Source organism: Drosophila gunungcola, assembly GCF_025200985.1.
Source record: "Drosophila gunungcola strain Sukarami chromosome 2R unlocalized genomic scaffold, Dgunungcola_SK_2 000004F, whole genome shotgun sequence".
Classification (NCBI taxonomy): Eukaryota; Metazoa; Arthropoda; class Insecta; order Diptera; family Drosophilidae; genus Drosophila; species Drosophila gunungcola.
The window spans coordinates 2,651,960-2,670,615 of NW_026453167.1; the positions used below are offsets into that span (position 1 = coordinate 2,651,960).

The following is an 18,656-nucleotide window of genomic DNA, read 5'->3' on the forward strand; positions in this document are numbered from 1 at the left end:
TGGTGGAAAGATAGCGATATTATAGTATCATGCTGATGATAAACCAGTTCCAAATGCGCTGTCACCATCTGTTAAAATTAAATACGCTTAATGACGATAAAGGGGGTCTTAAATTAACTTATTGAAATGAACATCTCTTTTTATACTTTTTCGATCGATACTGGTCTTTGTTTATGGCTAATTAAATAACTACGAATTCCGCCAGAAACTAAAAAAACCAACCCTGATCTACAGCTTTTCGGTTTCGCTTTTATTGAGCATTAAAAATACGAAACTCAACTTGAAACCGAAAGACGACCAAGTTCAATGCTCCGATTTCCCCCAGTGTACAGTTAAGTGGTGCTCATTTAAATATGTATCAGATATCCACCCATAATTGGAGCAAATCTGATCATATTTTCACGTTCATGGCGGTGACACGCTTTATGAATCGATCACGGCGGGCCCATAAAATCATTTTATAACTCGACCAAATTAACGACCAATTAAAAAATCGACATTAATTAAGAGGATGGAATTATTCCACACACACACATTCACCAATACACTCACACATGAAAATATCAAATGAACAAAGTGCTAAAACATTTTTATAAACGGTTCGAATATTGTCTCTTGCGATTCTGCTTCCTATACCCCGTTCGTTTATTCAGATTTAAATCAGCCATAGTATTAATTTTCGTTTTGTTTAATGCCAGCCATGATATGCAAATTGATTTATACATTTCAATAAAATGGCTATTTGTGTGGCACACATTTTTCGTATTTGTTTATGTTGCTATGGAATATTGAGAAAATTGAGGAAACCAAATGTTGTTTACGAATTATGACAGCACCGGCCAAAGCAGCCGCCAAAAAGTTGACGTCACGGTGACATATTGACTATTTGTTTATGTTTTTATAAATTTATTAGCAAAAAATATATGAGACACATATCTCAAAACGACAGGAATTAGTAATGGCCAACAGCTGAGCCGGAGAAATGAATTCTTGGCGCCGCAAAGAATCCGGGAAATTCGGTGACTGTTGCATTTGGCTAAAGATATTTACACTGCCAGTTACAAAAGCGAATTGGTTTGGTTTCTGTTCGAGATTATTTTTTATAAAATGGAAGCAAAATATTTAACTGATTATGTTTGCAAAATAAATAAAGAGTTTGGTTTTTTAGTTTTAAAATAAACAGCCACATTTTAACAGACATTTATAAATATGTTAGATATATATTTTTTTTTTTTTCTAAATCTCAAAGATAAATTTTAACTTCTTTGTTAAACCTATTAAATATGTATATTTTTGTCTTTACAAAAATAATTTCCTTAAACATTTTTCATATTCAAGCATTTTTTATTTCAAAAAGATTTTTGTTATTTTGATATTTGTTAGTTTTTTTGTTTTTGGTTTTCTTTGATCGATTTTAACTGTATTCAACCTATTTAATACAATTTTCGTTACAAAAATAAAATAGTTACCGAATTATTTTTACCCCTAAAAATTATATTTTCATTTATCTGCCTCAAGCTGGTTACAGAATTTAGTTGTAATTTTTTCCGCCAGTGTTCCATCGATTTGAATCGATCCCCTGTGAGCATGTTGGCATCTGACATCGCCCTCTCAACATCTCAATCCATCATCGTTGCGGATTCGTTTCCATCGCCAGCAGTCTGTCGGGGATTTCATGTTGTGCTTCCAGAGCGATTAGCCTCAGAGACTCAGAATCCAAATCCAAATCAGAATCAACGGATTTGGCGGCAATCGGCAAACGAAGTGCAAGCGTTTCAATGTTATTTTGACATTTGTGAGGCGACGAGGTCTAGCCTTGATCGTCGCGGCGGATCGACCACTTTAGTTACTTCAGATACAGCTACTTTTGCCCCTGGTTGCCTCGTAATTTACGATGGCATTCACTTTGAACGTCATCATAATTGCAGTGGCATACTCTGCTTCGCACAACTTAAGCGGTCTCATCGCACCGCATCACTTTCAAAGTCCAAAAAGCCTAGCATTTGCATCGGAAATTATGACAACAAAGAGCCTGATTATCGCATCGCGATCACGTGACTAGATAGGGATTGCTAAATGTCTCCACACAGAAAAAAATACTTTAACCTTTTCAACCAGCAATTGTACTTTTTTAATCCTCAAGATCAAGGTAAAGTAGTTTTTATTCAATCAATAAGTACAACTTTTGTATGTATTTTTCCATAACAAAAGTTGAAACTTGAATACTTTTAATATTTTTTTTCAGTGCTCAAATAGAAATGCACATTAATTTTCAAAGATCTTCCAGGAATGTATAACCTTTAATACAAATATTAGAAATTTATAAATGTATTCCAACTTTGTTGGACCAACTCAAACCTTCATCATAATTTGGTAAAGTTTTTATCCATGCAAATGAAATTGTCAATTTTTGAATTCATCATGAATTCAAATAGTGCATATATGAAAAGTAACGCCCTGTGTAAGAAAAATTATGTGTTCATGGGCCCATGTTGAAACTGAGATCTTTTATTGCGTGGGTGGTGTTCACGTGCCTGAAAGTATGCAAAAGAGATTTCCAACTGCCTGCCTTGGCCAACAAAATTGTAATCGAAAGTGAAAACTTTCCAGGGGACCCCAAGTTCAGGGGCAGCTCATCTATAATGGCCATCTGTCAGTCACAATCAAATATTTATATTATACGTTTTCTTTTCTCTATCTGGTTGACCTTCACTTGATGTATGTGTTTGGGAAACTAGTTTTTGTCTATTAATGAGGTATGTTAAAATATTCAAATTTTTTGGAGGCAATGCAAAAAGTTTCATTCATCCTTTAAGGGGAAGAACAAAAAAACAGAGACACTCAGATGGGAATACTTTTAAATGCTTTTATTCAATAACAAACAACTTATTCCTTGGAAGGGTGGGCGGCGATCCACTCCAGGGCGCGCTGGATGGCCTCTGGGATTGGGGGAGGGGTGGGCAGAGGGGGGTTGGCGCTCAGCACCTGGTATCCGTTGGCATCGGCGACGTAGGTGAGGGACACTGCCTCTCCTTCGGGAGAAGTCCAGGAATGCTTTCCGTCGACCTTCCACTCATTACCATGCAGCTGACCAGACTGTTCGACGTCCACAGAGTTGTCGAGCTTCAGCGCATACTTGAAGTTTTCCACATTCACCTCCGACTCGCTACGGAGGACTCCGGCATCCTCGTTGGCAACAGCAACGGCCAAAAGGCAGGCGAAAGCAATCTACAGGAGGAGTTCAATAAGCGTTAGTATCCCTTGAGGATCGCTTTGTGATAAAGCCACTTACGAAGAACTTCATGTTGTTTGTAGAAAGACTGGAGAAGGCTTACTGATATCAAACTGAAACTTCTGCCAGCTTTTTATACCGGAGTATCACGATGGTGGCGCCCAAGTTCAAGTCCGAGTGACGCGGAGGATTTAATTTCATTAATTATGCATAAGATAAGACAAAATACATGTTTTCATGCCGTTAAGTTAAATATCACAGCGGATCCCACAAAACAAGGCCCAAAAAGCAGACGGAAGACGAGTTCGACACGGAGACATTAACTAACTATGCGTCAACTAGCAGACACATTGTAAAGATATAATTAATTCTCGAATTATTATTGTCAAAAATTTGGAATTTGCATATTATTTGGCTTCGGCCAGCCAGCCAGCGACCGGTTTGCGTGGCTCTGGTGCGTATCTCTTTTTCGAATCTAGCTTCGGGTGGGCTTTGGTCAAGCCACCTTGACATCCCTCCTAAAAAATCAATTGGCTTGATAAATAATTCGCTTTATTGGTAGCTTAGTTTGAATCTACAGCTAGGCATTGCCGCTCATCAGTTTCTGGACAGCGCGATCGAATTTCCTGTAAGGAGAGATATGCTAATAATAGCTGGATAAACTTGTATTAAGGCAGCTCACTTGGAAGTTAGTGATTCGCCGGGAATGTAGAATGGATTGCATATGGCGTCTGTGTAGAGCAAGTGGAGATTGCGGAAGATCTGGAAAGTGGGGTTAAGTGGAGATAAAAAGTATAAAACTCGCGAGGGGATAAAAAACCCACCGCTCGCACTTCGTTCTCGCGCAGAGCCACATTGCTGGAATCGATGACCACAATGAATTTCACACGGGTATTCGTCACAAAGCCATAGCTGCAACGGATTCAATCTTGAGTTTATAAATCAACAATGGCTAATGCTAGATGTAAGTACATTTTGTGGTTCTCCGTGGAGTAAAGCAGTCCCAGGTAGAGTTCTTTGGACTCGGGAGCACCCTTGCCAATCAAACACTTTTCCTCTACGACGTCCAACGCGGCGTGTACGTGATATTGCAAATCAAGTTCCTGCTCCATATCGGATGTGGTCAAGTACAGTGGGGCATTCTGCGGACACTCAGCGAGTTAATAATCTTATAAACGAAAAGGAAATAAAACTTACATCCTTGCCAATAACTGCTATGCAAAATGCCATTTTTTGTTTTTTTCTGGGTGTTTATTTGTTTACTTTGTCATTCGAGATGGGTGAAAGTCAGCTGTTCACCCCGTTATCGATAGACCGCCTATCGAAAGTATGACCAGTGCCTGCCAATAAACTGCGAAAAATGTTACCGTAAATCGTGATAAGAGTGAATTTTATCTATACTTGTTGTTCTGCTTGTTTAATTTTGATTCTACCAAATTGGGCGGCCAAAAACATCGAAAATTGATCTGGTAGCCATTGCGGATCGGCTAAGCACCCTGCTGGAGATGGCGCTCCAAATAGCGCAGAACAACCGCGATGGCCAGCAGCTGGTGGGACTGGGTGGTCAGCAGCAGGGGCTCCATGGGCTCCAGATGGTGGTGGAGGTGTACGTGCTGTTCGTCAACACCACCAATCGCACCCTGGATCTGTACTGGTTGTGCGACCGCGATCGGGAGAACATGTACCTCACCCTCAAGCCTTTCGAGGAGGTCCGGGTGAATACGTTCAGCACGCACAGCTGGTTCTTCCGCGACTATTACACGGGCGAACGGATGCATGTGCGCTCGAGGAGGATCTTCCAGCCGATCAGGGTGCGGGTGCCCAAGAATCCCCAGCATCCGGAGCAGCTGTGCGACGTGCGCAGCCAGGTGCTAATCCACTTCCCTATGCGATCGCTGCGGGAGAACTGCCTCTGGCTGGTGGCCCGCTGGCTAATCCGCACGAGCAATGCGCCCCGGAGGGTCATCCATGGCTATCACATACCCGCAACGCTGAAGCAACAACTGCTCCTCCTGCTTACCACCATGGAGTCCTATTCCCGGGTGGCCGGCACCAGACGTCGGCGTTAGAATCATTTACCTTAGAATAGTTGTTATAAGGGGGGATTAACACTTTGGGATTGAGAGCCAGGCTCGATTTCCAAATAATTTAATAACTTTAATTGATTTTCATCCTGGTTTTCGTTTTCGTTTTCCGCTTATTACTTATGTACAAATTGGCTTGCATAGAGCGTTTTACAGGTTGGACTACTGCCGTTGCATTGATTTTTTGTATCTTTAACAAGATTACTTATACTTATGTTCTATGTATATATAATTATGTATAAACCTAATGTGAAACAAGTGTGAATATTACATACATATATGCGCAATCCTCTAGGTCTAGAATGCTTCAGATGCGAATACGGTTTTAATGGTATGTCTGTAGTTGTTACTCCCCTTGCAATGTTTTATCTACGTGTTTGTGTGTCGCAAGCTTAATTCTTATAAGTCTGAATCTGAAGTACATATATGTGTATTCCTAACGAGAAGTCGAAGGTAAACTCAAAAATACATTGCATAAATACATACAAATGGTTAATCGATCAGCTGAATCTCGTTCATTCATTCAATAATGCATCGGACTGCTTCGGTTAGGCGGGAGATCACATGCCAGACTTCAATACTTGCGCGTCACGCGTTCCAGACTATCCCCGATTGGACCTATGGGGCGGATATATAAGCACAACGCTCGGTTAGCCAATCGCAATATTGCAGAATTCAAGAATGCCTTGTGTTTGTGAGGAGTGTGTTTCTTGTGTTGATCTATGCGTGGGCTCTCTTATTTACCATCGTAGTTGAAATTCTGCTTGGTCTTGTACTGAAACGTAAGATCGGTCGACTGTTTCCAGATAAAGTGACGCACTGTGCGCAGGTCCATGTTGGGGTCCACAACCTACAACGGATTGAAAATGAGCCAGAGGTCTTTTTAAAAGCATTTTCAGCCGTCCTCTTACCACATCATTGCACCACAGTTCAATGCGTTCCTCTGCCGGCAGTTGGGATCCCTCCGAGTTAGCATCGCTCTGGCTATTCTGCAGGGAATTATTAGCATTACCCCCACTTGGGGTGGTCTCCGCATTGAGCACCTTCTCCAGCACATGCTCGCAGACCTTGCGGCACTGTATAAATTCATTAGCCACCAGGCGATCCTAAATATTTGTACAGAAAACATATAAGAAGACTGCTCTATAGGCTGTTATTTAAACTACTACCTTCTTCGTTCGCTCTGGCTTGGTCATTTGCGGATGGGGCTGCAGGAAGAACGGTATTTTGAGGAACTTGGGAATGTTCTTCTCTATCACCACATCGGTCACCCACTGTGGCGCTGTCTCGTGGAGCAAAGTGCTTTCACTATCTCCGGCTGCATCGCGCACTAAAAGTCGACAAACAGTGCGGCCACCCACTTCACTGTTTAATTTAGCAAGAAATGGCAGTAATTAGTGATAGTCTAGATATAGTTAAACCACACAAACACACCTAAAGATGACAGGCGTGTGTTTGGGCACTTGGAAGTAGCCATTGCCATGCATATCGGGCTCCATTTCATTTGGTGGTATGCTATGCGGTGGTGTCCAGTATTCCAGTAGAGCTTCCAGCAGTAGTTTGCCATAGTTGATCTAAATATCAAGCATTTAATAAAGAAAATTTACTGTGAAGTTTTTTAATCAGATAGCAACCTTAATCTCTGTGGTGGGATCGCCGCACTCTGGCAGTCCGGCCTCGATAGACACCCAAGCTGAGAAGCAATCCACTTCCTCCTGGCCCAACACAATCGTTGGCATCTGCAGATGAATATATTATTAGTAAAATACATAGCTTAAACTTTAGATGACCTTAAACTCACCCCGGTTTTCAGATCAACAGTGAACCAGTTTGGAATGTAAACCTGCTTGTTGCGCTTCTTCACCTCCGCCTCGTAATCCACGGCCCCCAATTGCTCCTTCTTGACCACTCTCAGCACATCGTAGACCACGACCTGATCCTGTGAGTCCTTGGTTATGATATAACGCTTGTCGTTTAGCACCGTGCACTCCTTGATGGCAGCTCCTCCCTTGATGCAGGCCACCTCTGTGCCGCCCTGCGTCCACTGGGCGTCCATTCCGCCCGAAGAGTTCATCGTGCTCCGCTCGTACATGGGCAGCTTCCAGCAGCGAATGTCCGAGTTCCAGGTGGTGGCCCACACGCCCGTCTTGTCGATGTTGTAGCCCAGACTGAGGACGGGCGCCTGCTCTTCGCACACCAGCGTCTTGTTGCTCGGGTTCCGCATCTCCGTCACAATGATGTTGCGATCCCGGCTGCCGGAGATAATGTACTGGAAGTTCTCGCTCATTAAAAGCGACCACACGCCCTCCTTGTGCACGTGGATGGTTTGAACACAGCGCTGCTGACCCAGGTTCCATACCTTGATGGTGCCATCGGAACTGCCGGAGACCACCTGGTTGCCATCGGGCGAGACCACCAGGCAGCGCACGTTCTCCGTGTGGCCACGAAGCTTCATGCTGCGCATGCAGGTCCGGGGATCCCAGATACGCAGTATATTCTCCGTAGAGCCGCTCACAATGACGGTGCCCGAGGGATTCATGGCCAGGCTGTAGATGGAGTCCTTGGACCCAGTCAGACTAGAGGTGGTGACTGTGTTGTTGCTGGCCGTTAGAGCTGTCAGAGTGTTCACGTCCCACAGAAAGATGGCTTTGTCCAGTCCGGCGCTGGCCACCTGCTCCCGATCCTTGGCGTAGGCCAATGCCTGGACATAGTCGCGATGGGTGCGCAGGGTGGACATGCAGAAGCCCTTCTGGGCGTTCCACACCTTGACCGTGGTATCACAGCTGGCGCTGATTACTAAGAATTTGAAAGAGAATTAGCATAAGATTACTTTGAAGCCAGATGTTGGGAACAACTTACGGTTCCTTCCATTGCAGCAGAGGACTATGTCGTTGACCCAGTCGTTGTGGTGCTCCATCGACTGTATGTACTTCTCGCTGGAGTCCGTCCGTGTGTTCCACACCCGGATGATGGCGTCGCGTCCGGCGGAGTATAGTTTACCGTTATTCGCGTCCAGCTGCAGCGCATTGACGCCATTCCGGTGCTGTTTCTCCTCGGCGTCCCGTATCACAAAGGAAACCTGTCGCCGCCGGCGGTGTAATTGAATTAGTTTTGGATTTTAAGTTTCCCTGCTTTACCGTTCCCCGCCCCCCGCATTTCCAATTGGCGCACTCACCTGCATTTTCTTACGTGCCTGACAAGTTTTGTGCGTCAACATGTCGTCCACGGATCTGCTGCACTGTGGCTTTCGGCGATATCTCTGGACTGGGAGTGCTTCAGGAGCTGATGTTGGCTGTTCGGTGCTCGTGGGGCACGCACATCTATTGGGATTTCCTTCCGGCGGTTGATATATTTACTTTTTGCTAATCGAAATCAAGGAATTTCCAGCCAACTAAAAATTTTTCGCACCTATTTCGTTCTCTGTCTCTCCCCATTCGGTCCTCCCACCTCTCTGTCCCTCTCCGACTCACTCTCCTGCGCCGGCTGGTGTTGCCACCTGGTTCTGCACACTGTGCCGGCTGTTCAACAGAGTTGACACTTTCCGCTCAAAAAGGTGACCGGTTCGTGAACCACTGCCGTAATTAATAAATTTGAAAATTTTGTAATTTAAAAAGCTACCAAAAAGAATAATTAAGTTTTAACATGAAGGTTGTACACTTATTAAGTAGTTAGTTAGTATTGTAAGGAAAAAGAAATGAGTCTCAAACATATTTATGTTGGATATATGCAATTTGTTTTTTAAAACTGATTAAATTCCAAATACACCGTACGGATCATTAATATATCACGTTCTAAATTTGTTTAACTATTTTCAAATTTAATTTTTTGATTCTCATAAACTTACCAAAAATGATCTTTCGTAAAATTAAGAGTTAAATTGAAAAAAAAACTTGTTCTCGAAAATTCCGTATGCTGTCAGAATACATTTTTATATCATACTACAAGCTTTCAGATATAGACATATATTGCTCAATACATCAAAAACTTTCTTATTTTTATCTAAAAACAGTGATATTCCGTAGATTGTAGCCCGGCAATACTTTAGAGCTTCGGCGCGAGTCGGCAACCCTGTTCTTTACATAACAAGAAGAAGAAGAGGACTCATCGGCCCCACCACACCGGGATTTAAAGATTTAATTGCATTTTTACCTGAAATAATGGCCAGCTCACAGCCGAAGGACGCCTGCAGCATATGCGACAAGGTCGGCCTGAAGCCCTTCACCAGGGATAATGTGTTCAACTACTACATACCGCTTCACGGCCTGGTGAGCTACGGAGCCCTGGCGGTGAATGTTATGAACCCCCAGATCGTGCCCAAGATCCTGCCCAAGAAGGACCTCACAAATGTGTTCCTTATCTCGGCGGTGGTGGGCAGCGCTTTCTACATCTATGGCCGCCCCCACCTGAAGGATGTGCAGAACAACAAGCGGGGAGCATACGCCCTGCTAGGTGCCACCCTCTTCTCCATGGGATCCGTGCTGGCCTGGGCGCTTATCAAGTCCGCATTGCCGCAGGATAACGCTCTTCTCGCAACCTTGGCGGGTTTGGGAACAGGAGCCGCCATCGTCAAGGTCGGCACCGATTACATTCAGGACGTGGACAAGCTGCAGAAGAACTAGATGACCGATGGATCTATAATCTAAATGAACTGATGGGACCCAAACTTTATGGGTTCGTACCGTAATTGCTGTCTTGGCCGTACATAGCTCGTAATGCAATATTATCTCCCGCATATTTGAATAAAATTATACAATAAACTCGAGGCAGCAGCGCGTTGTGTTTTCCTCTCAAGAGATAATTCCAGGCGTAGATTGAAAATGTTTGCGTTTATTTTAAATTAAATGTACCTTTAATTGCCGTCTCTTAACTGCTAATAATGCTTAACAATTGAATTGTTTTAATTTATGTTATTTATGTGTGGTATATGCGTTACCTTTATTAATGGTTATTTTGTATATAAAAACATCCAATCGGAAAGTTTCTCTAACGCCAATATGTACAGTTCTATCGGGTTAAAACATTCTACAAATTGCCTTAGTTAGCGACTTTGAATTGACGACTACTTTATGGTAAATATATGGATTTTGTATTGCAAAACATACACTTTAAACTTAATTTAAATTCTTGTATACATACTTTACAAACGCTCAATGGTCGGACTTAACAATAAATCAGTAAATATATATATATATATATATATATTAAATATACCTATATAATAAAAAAAATCATTGAAAATCGTTGCAAACGGTTGTCCTCGAAAGTGAATGATTTTCGCGCTGCAAAAAATTCGAATCAACTAAATTATGAATACATATTGCATTTACAAAAGGTTGCTCGTTCGCACAGCATCTATATGCGGGAACCTCCAGAAAGGGAGGATCTCGCTGCTGCCGCTGTGCGGAGAATACTAAACTAGTACAAAAGTACAATAATTACACTCTAGGGCCTATGAACAAAATAAGCATTATTGGAAGATGCAAGCGATTGCAAATATGCAAATATTGCAATATGTTTGCCGTCTACATTACAAAATCAACAAAGCGCTAAACGCCTTTCGCGCAAAGAGGGATGCAACAATTTAAATTACATTTAAACTTGGCCCGCCTGATCAACAATAAAACCGATGTGTGTGTGTGTGTGCGTGTGTGTGTGTGAGTATGTGTGTGTGTGTGTGTGGACTCGCCCACTGACTGGATTAGTTGCTCCCGCTGCTGTTCTTCAGCTGCACGCCCAGAACCTCGCGCAGTTCGCCCAGCTCCTGAGTTCCCTGCATGAGACGCTTGACTCCACGCGGCAGTCCTCGGCACGATGCCAGGTTGATGGAGCTCATCTTCCGGCAATTCGTCAGTATTTCCTTTACCGCCTCATCGGAAACGGACGAACCACACAGATTTAAGTGACTGCAATTGGGTTTTATGAGCACACAATAGTTTAACAAGTTCAATCTATACTCACGCCATCGGGGACTCCCTGCCCTTTTCGGCGAGGGCACGCAGGGCATTGTCTATGGGCTGCTGCATATTCGCCCAAGCCAGATCCAATTCAATAAGACTGTGCGCCCACTTGGAGGCAATGAGTTCCAGACCCGACCTAATTGGGAGAATTTTTGTAAGGCTGTCTAACTAATAGTAATAAGCAATCGAACCCACCCCATATCTCGTGTGACTGAGCAGCCTGACAGGAATAAATGCTTGATATCCCAGGCTGGTAGGCGGATGAGGCTCTCGTGTGTCAGCCGCGTGCAGTTACGCACGTCTAGCAGCTTGAGCTTGGAGCTGCTTTTCAGGATGCGCTGTAAATGATCGTCGCTAATGATGCGTGATTCATCTGTCAAGGCAGCCACAGACAGTTCTTCCAGATCAGGAAAGCCGGGGGAATCCATCTGACAATGAGTGTTTTAGTAAAAGTATCTAATAGGGTGCTCTCTTATTGCCTTACAATTTCCTGCATTGATGCCGTGCTCGGCGTTATGTGAGAGTTTGTCACCCGCAGAACTTTCAGCTTCTGGCAGCCGCGTTGCAGCTTCTCAATGTGGAGTACGCCGTGCGATGTGGCCTGAGTGGTCACATTTGAGAGATCCAATAAAGTTAGATTCGGACAGTGCGTCTGAAACAGGAAACATCGATCAATAAGCCAGATTAAATAAGATTATTAGAGTGCAGTACTCACCGAAAGAATTCCGACTATCTGAGGAATACCCGCCAAACGGTTGTGCGCCAAGTACAGATGCGTTAGGCGACTGCCCATGGTTTGTAATGCATTGCACAGCGAGTTGACACCCACAGCACTTTTGCTGGCATTCATCTCAACCTGGAGGGTACAAATTGAAAATAAGCAGAGCTTTTAAAAATCGCCCGCCACAGCTTACATTAATGGAGCTCAAGTCCAAGCGTTGCAACTTGTGCATGTTATCCACTAAATATGTGAGATGATCCGAGGTGAAACCCTTCCAGCCGGACAGCGTAATGCCAGCGAGATTTGGGCAACCGCTTGACAACTTGGCAAGGAAGCAATTGATGTCCGATATTTTCCAGTTGGCTGAAGGTGAATAATTCCGAGTTAGTCATAATAGTTTCAAGGTAGATATTTTTCACTTACAAACATTCAGCTCTGTACAGGCACTGCAGCGGTTGTCCACAAACCACTTGAGCTTCAGTTCAGTGCGATACTTCTCCTTGACCCATGTGGTCAGATCCATGGTGCGCCACAGGGTGGGCCTAAGCGAAACCTGGCGCCAGAGGGAGCAGACTCTGCCAAGGCGAAACAGTGTGGGCAAGCAGCCCTGTGTGTCAACAGCATGCTCGAAGATCTGCAACAAAATGTAATTTAAATAAGTTTTTGCTTTTATTAAGGTTCCGATTAATGCTTACCCTGAAAAGGACTTCTTCTGGCAGCTTTTGGGCCCAGACACTCTGCTCGATCGGCTCAACGGCTGCCTCCGGATCCGAACTCGTTGAAACCTTCTTTTCGCCCCCGCTACCTCCTCCACCTTTTTTCTTGCGCGGCTCATACTCGGCCTCATCGCTGTCCTGCTGCTTTGGTTTCCGGACGCGCTTGCGCACCGGTTTGGAGGCAGCGGGAACAGCGACTGGGGGAGATGTGGCTCCAGCGGGTGCACCGTCTCCGGCATCGGACTTCTTGATGCACAGCTTGATGCCCACCTTGTTGTCGCTGATCTCGCTCTCGTACATGGGCAGCGCCTTAGGTTTGCGGGATCGGGAGGCGCGTGGTGACGTGGAGGGCGCCTTGCTGGGCTTTTTGCCACTCAGGGCGGAGGAAAAAGGCTTCCCCGACGACTTTGGTATGGAGCCATTGACCGCTGCTGTGGGCTGAGCCTGCTCCTTCTGCTGCTTTGGCGGAGGAGCCGTTGACTGTTGCTTCGCCGCGGGGGATCGCTGGCCCTCGGAGGCCGGGGAACAGGATGTCGATGTGGCCGTGTTGGTCTCATCCGTTTGGGTTTCTGACTTGGGCGGTGACAGGATGTTCTCCGGGATGACGGCCGTGCTCCCCGATGTGGCAGTTTCAACGGCCAGCAGTTGTGGCGGGGTTTGCGAAGGCGTCGAGGGGGTGAGTGTGTTTATGTCCACCGTGGCAGATTTCTCCTTGTCTCCCGAATCACTTTGCAGCTGCTGCTGACCACCAGTGTCATCTGTATCCACCTTCATGGCCGATCCCGCGGGAACTTTTGACGTGGACACTTCAGCTTTCTCTTTCACACCATCTTCTTCGGACACCTTGGTCTCCTCCACTTGCAAGGCCAGAGATTCGCTCATCACTCCACTCGCTCTTCTGCAATTAAAAAAGTACCGATGTTATTACCTGATTTACAGTGGAGACTTTTTCAATGCCATTATGTTTATTGCAGTCGATCTTTCATAGCACGATCTAAGAAAATAAATTTTACATCATAACACTCAATTAAGAAAAAGTAGTACTTAAAAACACTGGTAGAAATCTGACGTGTTTTTTATATTCTTCAAAATTAAACATTTGTTAATTATTATTTTGGTTTATTTGTTTATTGTACAAGAAACAAATTAGACTTATACAGACTTTTTTTAAGAAAAGTTCTTGTTAGGGAAGTTTTACTGTATATTGTTTATACCGTTTTATTACAAATCGACTGGTCAAGTTGAGAGGTTTAACAATTATTATTTATTGTCATTTAATATTCCATACTGCTGTTAAAGGCACACACATAAAAAAAAAAACAATTTGAAATTTTCACATTCCGGCCGGGAAAATCGATGCAAAAAGAACTCAACCCATTTTGGCGGTTTTTCACGGTTTCCTATTCGCCCCCGTTCTCAATACGAATAGCTCTCTTCTCTTTCTCTTGTCAATTTTCTCCTCTCCTCTACTAACAACACACAGTCGTAAATCTCACCTGCTACAACAAATTACATATATATTTTTTTGTTTTTATTTTTATTCGTTTGTTCGCTCTTAATAAACAAGTCGACCGCAGTTGGGGTCGCATCGACTTGTTTGTGACCTGTGCGCACACTCCGTTCAAGTTCCCGCCATAAATCTCGGTCAAAATTGGGGTTTCAATGGGGGGTACTACCTAAAACTATACAGATGGGGAGCATTTCTGGGGGTTTCCTGTTTCACTATGGCTCTTATTTTTCTCGCGGCGCTGCACTTCACTTATTGCATACAATGCTCGACGCGACGCGTGCAGGGTGCATAATCGGCATTCAACTCACCACTTGGAAGAGAGGTAGGTACACAAATGTGTTATCTGCCGACACCCTAGTTGTCTCGCTCTCACGCACTGCGGTACTGTACTGCTCGGCGGTGTGCGAACGGTACGGCACTAGGTGTGTGTGTTTGAATTGTTCGAATTCGATTCTAAAGATTTTTTCCCTTGGCGTTTTATGGAGACTTTAGGCCTTTTCTGCTGCCTGAAATGACCGATTTAACATTGTTGCCAATCACGGGGGCACTGCACTGCAGTTGGTCACGGCATTAGCCACAATTCGTACATTTTAGAGGCGCACAATCAATTAAAACTTATTTATTTGCTGCAACAAACGACGTAGATAGAAAGCTGGGGATGTTGTTGTTGTATCGATACATCACAACAATCGCCGGTGGGACCAGGTGCACTATACACGGTAAATGCTGCATTTCCTCGGCGGGGTGGCATCGCTCTGCGAAAAGCGTTACTATTTGAAATCTGCGCCAAGGGGATTCCCCTTTCAGTAGGCGTAATCCAGATTGGCCACCTCCGGCAGCACGGTGAGATTCTTGTGCACCTCCAGCCAACGCTTGGCATCGTAAGTGGTCTTGCCGTAGGTTCGCCCGAATTTGTAGGTCTCTCCGGGCACGTGACCCGCATAACTGGGGTTCATTCCGTCGTCCGTATGATAGACAACAAAGTGTCCCACCGGCGGGCAGGTGATGGCCGGTCGGCTGAGATCCTGACCACAGCACCAGGTGTCCCTCTTCCGCTTGTACATGTAATCCGAGAAGCTGCACAACGCCCGTCCGGTGAGCACCTTGTTCGACTCCCCGAAACGGGTAACCGACATGGGAATGTGCCCGGCATATCCGTTGATGATGAACTTGTCGGGATCCTCGTCCTCGAGGAAATGCGGCGAAGTAAACTTGCTGTAGCAGAGCTTTTCCACCCTCGGCGGACAGGATTCATCCTTGATGCCCTTGGACACGCCGGTGACTGGGATCAGCGGTGCCCTGTAATTGGTCTGTGGCAGCAGCCTTTCGTTTATCTTGCGGTCGAACAGACCCTTCCCGCTCTCCAGCAGATCCCGGTGTCGGAGAGTCCGTTTCTCGCAGCGGTACAACTCCATCAAGGTCTCGTGACGTGCCACTCCAGCGGATGCGGCAGCCACATACCGCTTGCCAATTTGACTCACTACATTGGGCACAAAACCAGCGTAGCCCGGCAGAATGGGATGCCTGTAAACGGAGTCCACCAGCCCTTCCCGTGTGCGCAGGATCTTCAGCTCTTGCTCCGTGGGATAATCCTTGAGCCCACGCTTGGCATGAATGGGGGCCACAATCAGTTCCGGGGCATGGTAGATGCAGGGATCTATGAGCAACTTGTGGGTCTGCCTGCCATAAGTGCGACCCACTCTGTCCCGATTCTGGGCACAATGACCCGTGTATCTATAAGACATAGGTCAGATCTTAAAGCATACAAGTTGTAACTTGAGATTTCTTACCCTGGCACCAAATGCGGTTCCGGCGTTATGGCATGATCCATTTCACTTACTATAATTTAACTTAAACGAACAATTTGGTACAAGGGAATTTTCAAGTGTTTCACAAATGAGTTATGTATTTACAATGAACAACAAAGGCCTCTAAACGACAGTTAAATAAAAGTAAGCTAGATTTGTTCTATAAAACTTAGTAAACCGTAACCATTGGAGTCCTATAATCAGACGCCCGCAATTCGCAGCATATCCTGAATGTTAACTACTTTCTCGCGGGGTTTTCCCTTGGCTTTGCCCGCCTCACTTTCGAAATCATTGATGCGCCGCCAACCATCCCAAGTTACTACTCTCTTGCCATCGGCATCGTACCCTGGTTTGGCTGAACTGGTGTCCACAACATTCGCGGTAATGTCATCACAGATGTGTTTGGCCACCGCAAAGGCGCCGCCCATGGTGGTCACAATAACGCCCGTGGGTCCAGTTCCCAGCCAGCCGGCGACATAAAGTCCGGTGTCCACTTTCCCCGTGGCATCATCCTTGACAACACGACCTTCAATGTTGTGAACTCGACCCCGTTGGGTATCAAAATTGATGCCCCCATCCACACAACTGGATTTGTAACCAATGCTACGCAGGATTAGGTGTGAGGGAAGACGCTCCGTGGAACTGGTGGCCACTGCTGCCTCCTGCTGCAGTTCCGTCACGGAGAACTCCATTTCCCCGGAGCTTATGGCCTTGGGAGCGCGCAGGAAGATGGGCAGGAACTGTTTGGAGCCAGAGGATCTGCCCTGCTCCTTCAGACTCTTGAGCATCAGTTCGGTGAGTCGCTTGCGAGGTCGCTGCAGTTTTTCCAGCTGATTGTCAATGCCTGAAATAGTAGGTAGTCATTAGGAAGTGAAAAGAGGGGTATTTTGTGTAATACCCACCTGAGAAATCATCGGTTCGCCAGCGGGTGTCCACATTGGGCAGCTTGAGCATCTCCCGAAGTTCTTTGATGGTGAAGGCGGCCTGCAGGGGACCACGTCTGCCCACCAGATGCACTCGCTCCACTTGGCTGCGGGATAGGGCTTCCAAAGCGTACTCCGTGGTGTCGGTGGTCTGTAAAAATAATTATTACTTGCAGTCACTGTTTTATAATGGTTTCCTTAAGACGTAAGATGATCTAACCTTCAGAGCATCCAAAGGACTGAGGAGCATCCTGGCCACATCAACGGCCACATTGCCCTGACCCACGATCGTCACATCCCGACCACTGAGGTCCGGCGCGAGGTTCTCCGCACCGGGCAAACCATTATACCAGGCCACGAATTTCCGGGCGGATATCACATTGCCCTGCTGCTCGTTCTCCAGCTCCAGCTCCCGATCCTGATCCGCTCCGTAGGTGAGCAGCACGGCATGGTAGCGATCCCTCAGCTCCTGGAGGCTCACATCCGTGCCCAGCGATAGATTGCCAAAGTAACGCAGACGCGGATGTTCGGCGGTCTTGGTGAAGGTGTTGATTACGTTCTTGACCTCCGGATGATCGGGTGCTACGCCAAAGCTGCAAAGTGAGCGATTTGCATAATGGGACAAGTCGTTAGTTAGATAAGTGCAATGGAATGTTGTGGACACGCAACCAGGTACGGATAAAAGCATTTGAGCTTGGTGCAGGCAGTTACAGTCTTGTCGCCAAGATGCAGGTGCAAGGTTTTCCACTGATCATTGTCTGCCTTTTGGTGATCACCAGTTTGGATTTGAGTGCGGCCAATTCTTTGTGGAGTCTTGACCAGGTGGGAGGTAGGTATTACCCTGAGATTTCTTGATGGGATTTCTCAGTTTTCTCCGATCTTTCAGCCTACTTTACTGGCATCTTTCGATCCGTGGTGGGTCCAATCTTTGGCTTTGGCCTGAGAACCAACAGCACCGCCCTATAGAGCTAGTTGTAGATCTTACCGCACCAGACCGAAGGGAACCGGTAGCTTCTCCATCACATCCACCACGCAGTCATCCAGTTGCTTGAGGATCAGTTGGGCGGCATAGAAGCCAGCGGGTCCGGCGCCCACAATGCATATCCGCTTGGTGGGCGTGGCACCGCGGATCACCTGCAGTCGGGCGGAAGTCGTGTGGAGGCCACGTCTCCAGATGTTAAATAATTTTGGGACCATTGTTAACCATTCGCCACTCCTCCGATTAATTTGATTTGTGACGATAAACGCTAGTTTGCAACGAAATTCAGCATGTAATAAGTAGTGGCATGGAAGATGATTAGCACATTAAAGTTGTTTGTTAACGATGATTTGTTATTTACTCTTATCTGTTGAAAGACTTTTGCTGGTGGTCTCAAAATATCCATAATAACTGGACCAAAACAATGTATTTATTAAATTTCTAGGCCTGGTAACACTTTTTAATTGCGGTTTATTTTAGTTTTTTATACTTTTTTAAGAGAAATAGGCATTTATAATGATTAAAAAAAATGATCTGAACAATTTCTTGTACCTTCTTTTTACGTAACACATTTAAAAAACGTTAAACCTTACAGAAATTTAAAAGTTTTTGAAAGTCGAAGCCAGCGTTACCAGATCTCTCATAGGAAAAGTCTTATCGATAACGATAACGACTTTTATGAGGCGCGGGATTTAAATTTATTGTTATCACTTTTCCATTAGAATC

General features: G+C 45.3%; 9 protein-coding genes across 12 annotated transcripts; 3 read left to right on the forward strand and 6 right to left on the reverse strand.

The window, feature by feature from the left end:
- Nucleotides 1-2,852: 2,852 nt before the first annotated feature.
- On the reverse strand, nucleotides 2,853-3,452 carry LOC128254264 (cuticular protein 47Eg). The gene is made up of 2 exons (XM_052983187.1): nucleotides 3,293-3,452; nucleotides 2,853-3,228 (listed from the first exon to the last, which is right to left on the reverse strand). The coding sequence occupies exons 1-2, from the start codon at nucleotides 3,302-3,304 to the stop codon at nucleotides 2,887-2,889; spliced, it is 354 nt and encodes a 117-aa protein (XP_052839147.1). The 5' UTR covers nucleotides 3,305-3,452; the 3' UTR covers nucleotides 2,853-2,886.
- Nucleotides 3,453-3,767: 315 nt separating this feature from the next.
- On the reverse strand, nucleotides 3,768-4,570 carry LOC128254263 (trafficking protein particle complex subunit 2-like protein). Its single transcript, XM_052983186.1, has 5 exons — nucleotides 4,430-4,570; nucleotides 4,205-4,374; nucleotides 4,057-4,144; nucleotides 3,915-3,994; nucleotides 3,768-3,858 (listed from the first exon to the last, which is right to left on the reverse strand). The coding sequence occupies exons 1-5, from the start codon at nucleotides 4,460-4,462 to the stop codon at nucleotides 3,813-3,815; spliced, it is 417 nt and encodes a 138-aa protein (XP_052839146.1). The 5' UTR covers nucleotides 4,463-4,570; the 3' UTR covers nucleotides 3,768-3,812.
- On the reverse strand, nucleotides 4,462-8,900 carry LOC128254253 (WD repeat-containing protein 48 homolog). 2 transcript variants are annotated; one of them, XR_008267534.1, is made up of 10 exons: nucleotides 8,492-8,900; nucleotides 8,176-8,395; nucleotides 7,118-8,112; nucleotides 6,951-7,055; nucleotides 6,751-6,890; nucleotides 6,486-6,681; nucleotides 6,228-6,422; nucleotides 6,061-6,166; nucleotides 5,803-5,934; nucleotides 4,462-4,583 (listed from the first exon to the last, which is right to left on the reverse strand). XR_008267534.1 is itself a non-coding variant. In XM_052983172.1 (9 exons), exons 1-9 carry the CDS (start codon nucleotides 8,531-8,533, stop codon nucleotides 5,891-5,893), a joined length of 2,043 nt encoding a protein of 680 aa, XP_052839132.1. In that variant the 5' UTR covers nucleotides 8,534-8,899; the 3' UTR covers nucleotides 5,365-5,890. The 2 variants fall into 2 exon arrangements, 1 of the variants encoding a protein (XP_052839132.1); XM_052983172.1 differs by lacking the exon at nucleotides 4,462-4,583 and having other exon boundaries at nucleotides 5,365-5,934; nucleotides 8,492-8,899.
- Nucleotides 4,591-5,819, forward strand: LOC128254260 (protein Vhl). Its single transcript, XM_052983179.1, has one exon. The coding sequence runs from the start codon at nucleotides 4,738-4,740 to the stop codon at nucleotides 5,299-5,301; it is 564 nt and encodes a 187-aa protein (XP_052839139.1). The 5' UTR covers nucleotides 4,591-4,737; the 3' UTR covers nucleotides 5,302-5,819.
- Nucleotides 8,901-9,265: 365 nt separating the features above from the next.
- LOC128254261 (uncharacterized) lies at nucleotides 9,266-10,078 on the forward strand. Its single transcript, XM_052983180.1, has one exon. The coding sequence runs from the start codon at nucleotides 9,474-9,476 to the stop codon at nucleotides 9,933-9,935; it is 462 nt and encodes a 153-aa protein (XP_052839140.1). The 5' UTR covers nucleotides 9,266-9,473; the 3' UTR covers nucleotides 9,936-10,078.
- Nucleotides 10,079-10,123: 45 nt separating this feature from the next.
- Nucleotides 10,124-14,670, reverse strand: LOC128254252 (F-box/LRR-repeat protein 6). 2 transcript variants are annotated; one of them, XM_052983169.1, is made up of 9 exons: nucleotides 14,529-14,670; nucleotides 12,690-13,608; nucleotides 12,418-12,628; nucleotides 12,188-12,357; nucleotides 11,989-12,129; nucleotides 11,758-11,925; nucleotides 11,469-11,701; nucleotides 11,275-11,409; nucleotides 10,124-11,219 (listed from the first exon to the last, which is right to left on the reverse strand). In XM_052983169.1, exons 2-9 carry the CDS (start codon nucleotides 13,590-13,592, stop codon nucleotides 11,015-11,017), a joined length of 2,166 nt encoding a protein of 721 aa, XP_052839129.1. In that variant the 5' UTR covers nucleotides 13,593-13,608; nucleotides 14,529-14,670; the 3' UTR covers nucleotides 10,124-11,014. The 2 variants fall into 2 exon arrangements, with proteins under 2 accessions (XP_052839129.1, XP_052839131.1); XM_052983171.1 differs by lacking the exon at nucleotides 14,529-14,670 and adding an exon at nucleotides 14,207-14,501.
- Nucleotides 14,671-14,808: 138 nt separating this feature from the next.
- LOC128254257 (UPF0605 protein CG18335) lies at nucleotides 14,809-16,151 on the reverse strand. The gene is made up of 2 exons (XM_052983177.1): nucleotides 16,011-16,151; nucleotides 14,809-15,954 (listed from the first exon to the last, which is right to left on the reverse strand). Exons 1-2 carry the CDS (start codon nucleotides 16,049-16,051, stop codon nucleotides 15,024-15,026), a joined length of 972 nt encoding a protein of 323 aa, XP_052839137.1. The 5' UTR covers nucleotides 16,052-16,151; the 3' UTR covers nucleotides 14,809-15,023.
- On the reverse strand, nucleotides 16,096-18,470 carry LOC128254255 (NADPH:adrenodoxin oxidoreductase, mitochondrial). 2 transcript variants are annotated; one of them, XM_052983175.1, is made up of 5 exons: nucleotides 18,292-18,470; nucleotides 17,937-18,198; nucleotides 17,172-17,544; nucleotides 16,931-17,102; nucleotides 16,096-16,872 (listed from the first exon to the last, which is right to left on the reverse strand). In XM_052983175.1, the coding sequence occupies exons 2-5, from the start codon at nucleotides 18,146-18,148 to the stop codon at nucleotides 16,229-16,231; spliced, it is 1,401 nt and encodes a 466-aa protein (XP_052839135.1). In that variant the 5' UTR covers nucleotides 18,149-18,198; nucleotides 18,292-18,470; the 3' UTR covers nucleotides 16,096-16,228. The 2 variants fall into 2 exon arrangements, with proteins under 2 accessions (XP_052839135.1, XP_052839134.1); XM_052983174.1 differs by lacking the exon at nucleotides 18,292-18,470 and having other exon boundaries at nucleotides 17,937-18,285.
- On the forward strand, nucleotides 17,562-17,977 carry LOC128254266 (uncharacterized). Its single transcript, XM_052983189.1, has 2 exons — nucleotides 17,562-17,780; nucleotides 17,838-17,977. The coding sequence occupies exons 1-2, from the start codon at nucleotides 17,603-17,605 to the stop codon at nucleotides 17,915-17,917; spliced, it is 258 nt and encodes an 85-aa protein (XP_052839149.1). The 5' UTR covers nucleotides 17,562-17,602; the 3' UTR covers nucleotides 17,918-17,977.
- Nucleotides 18,471-18,656: the final 186 nt, after the last annotated feature.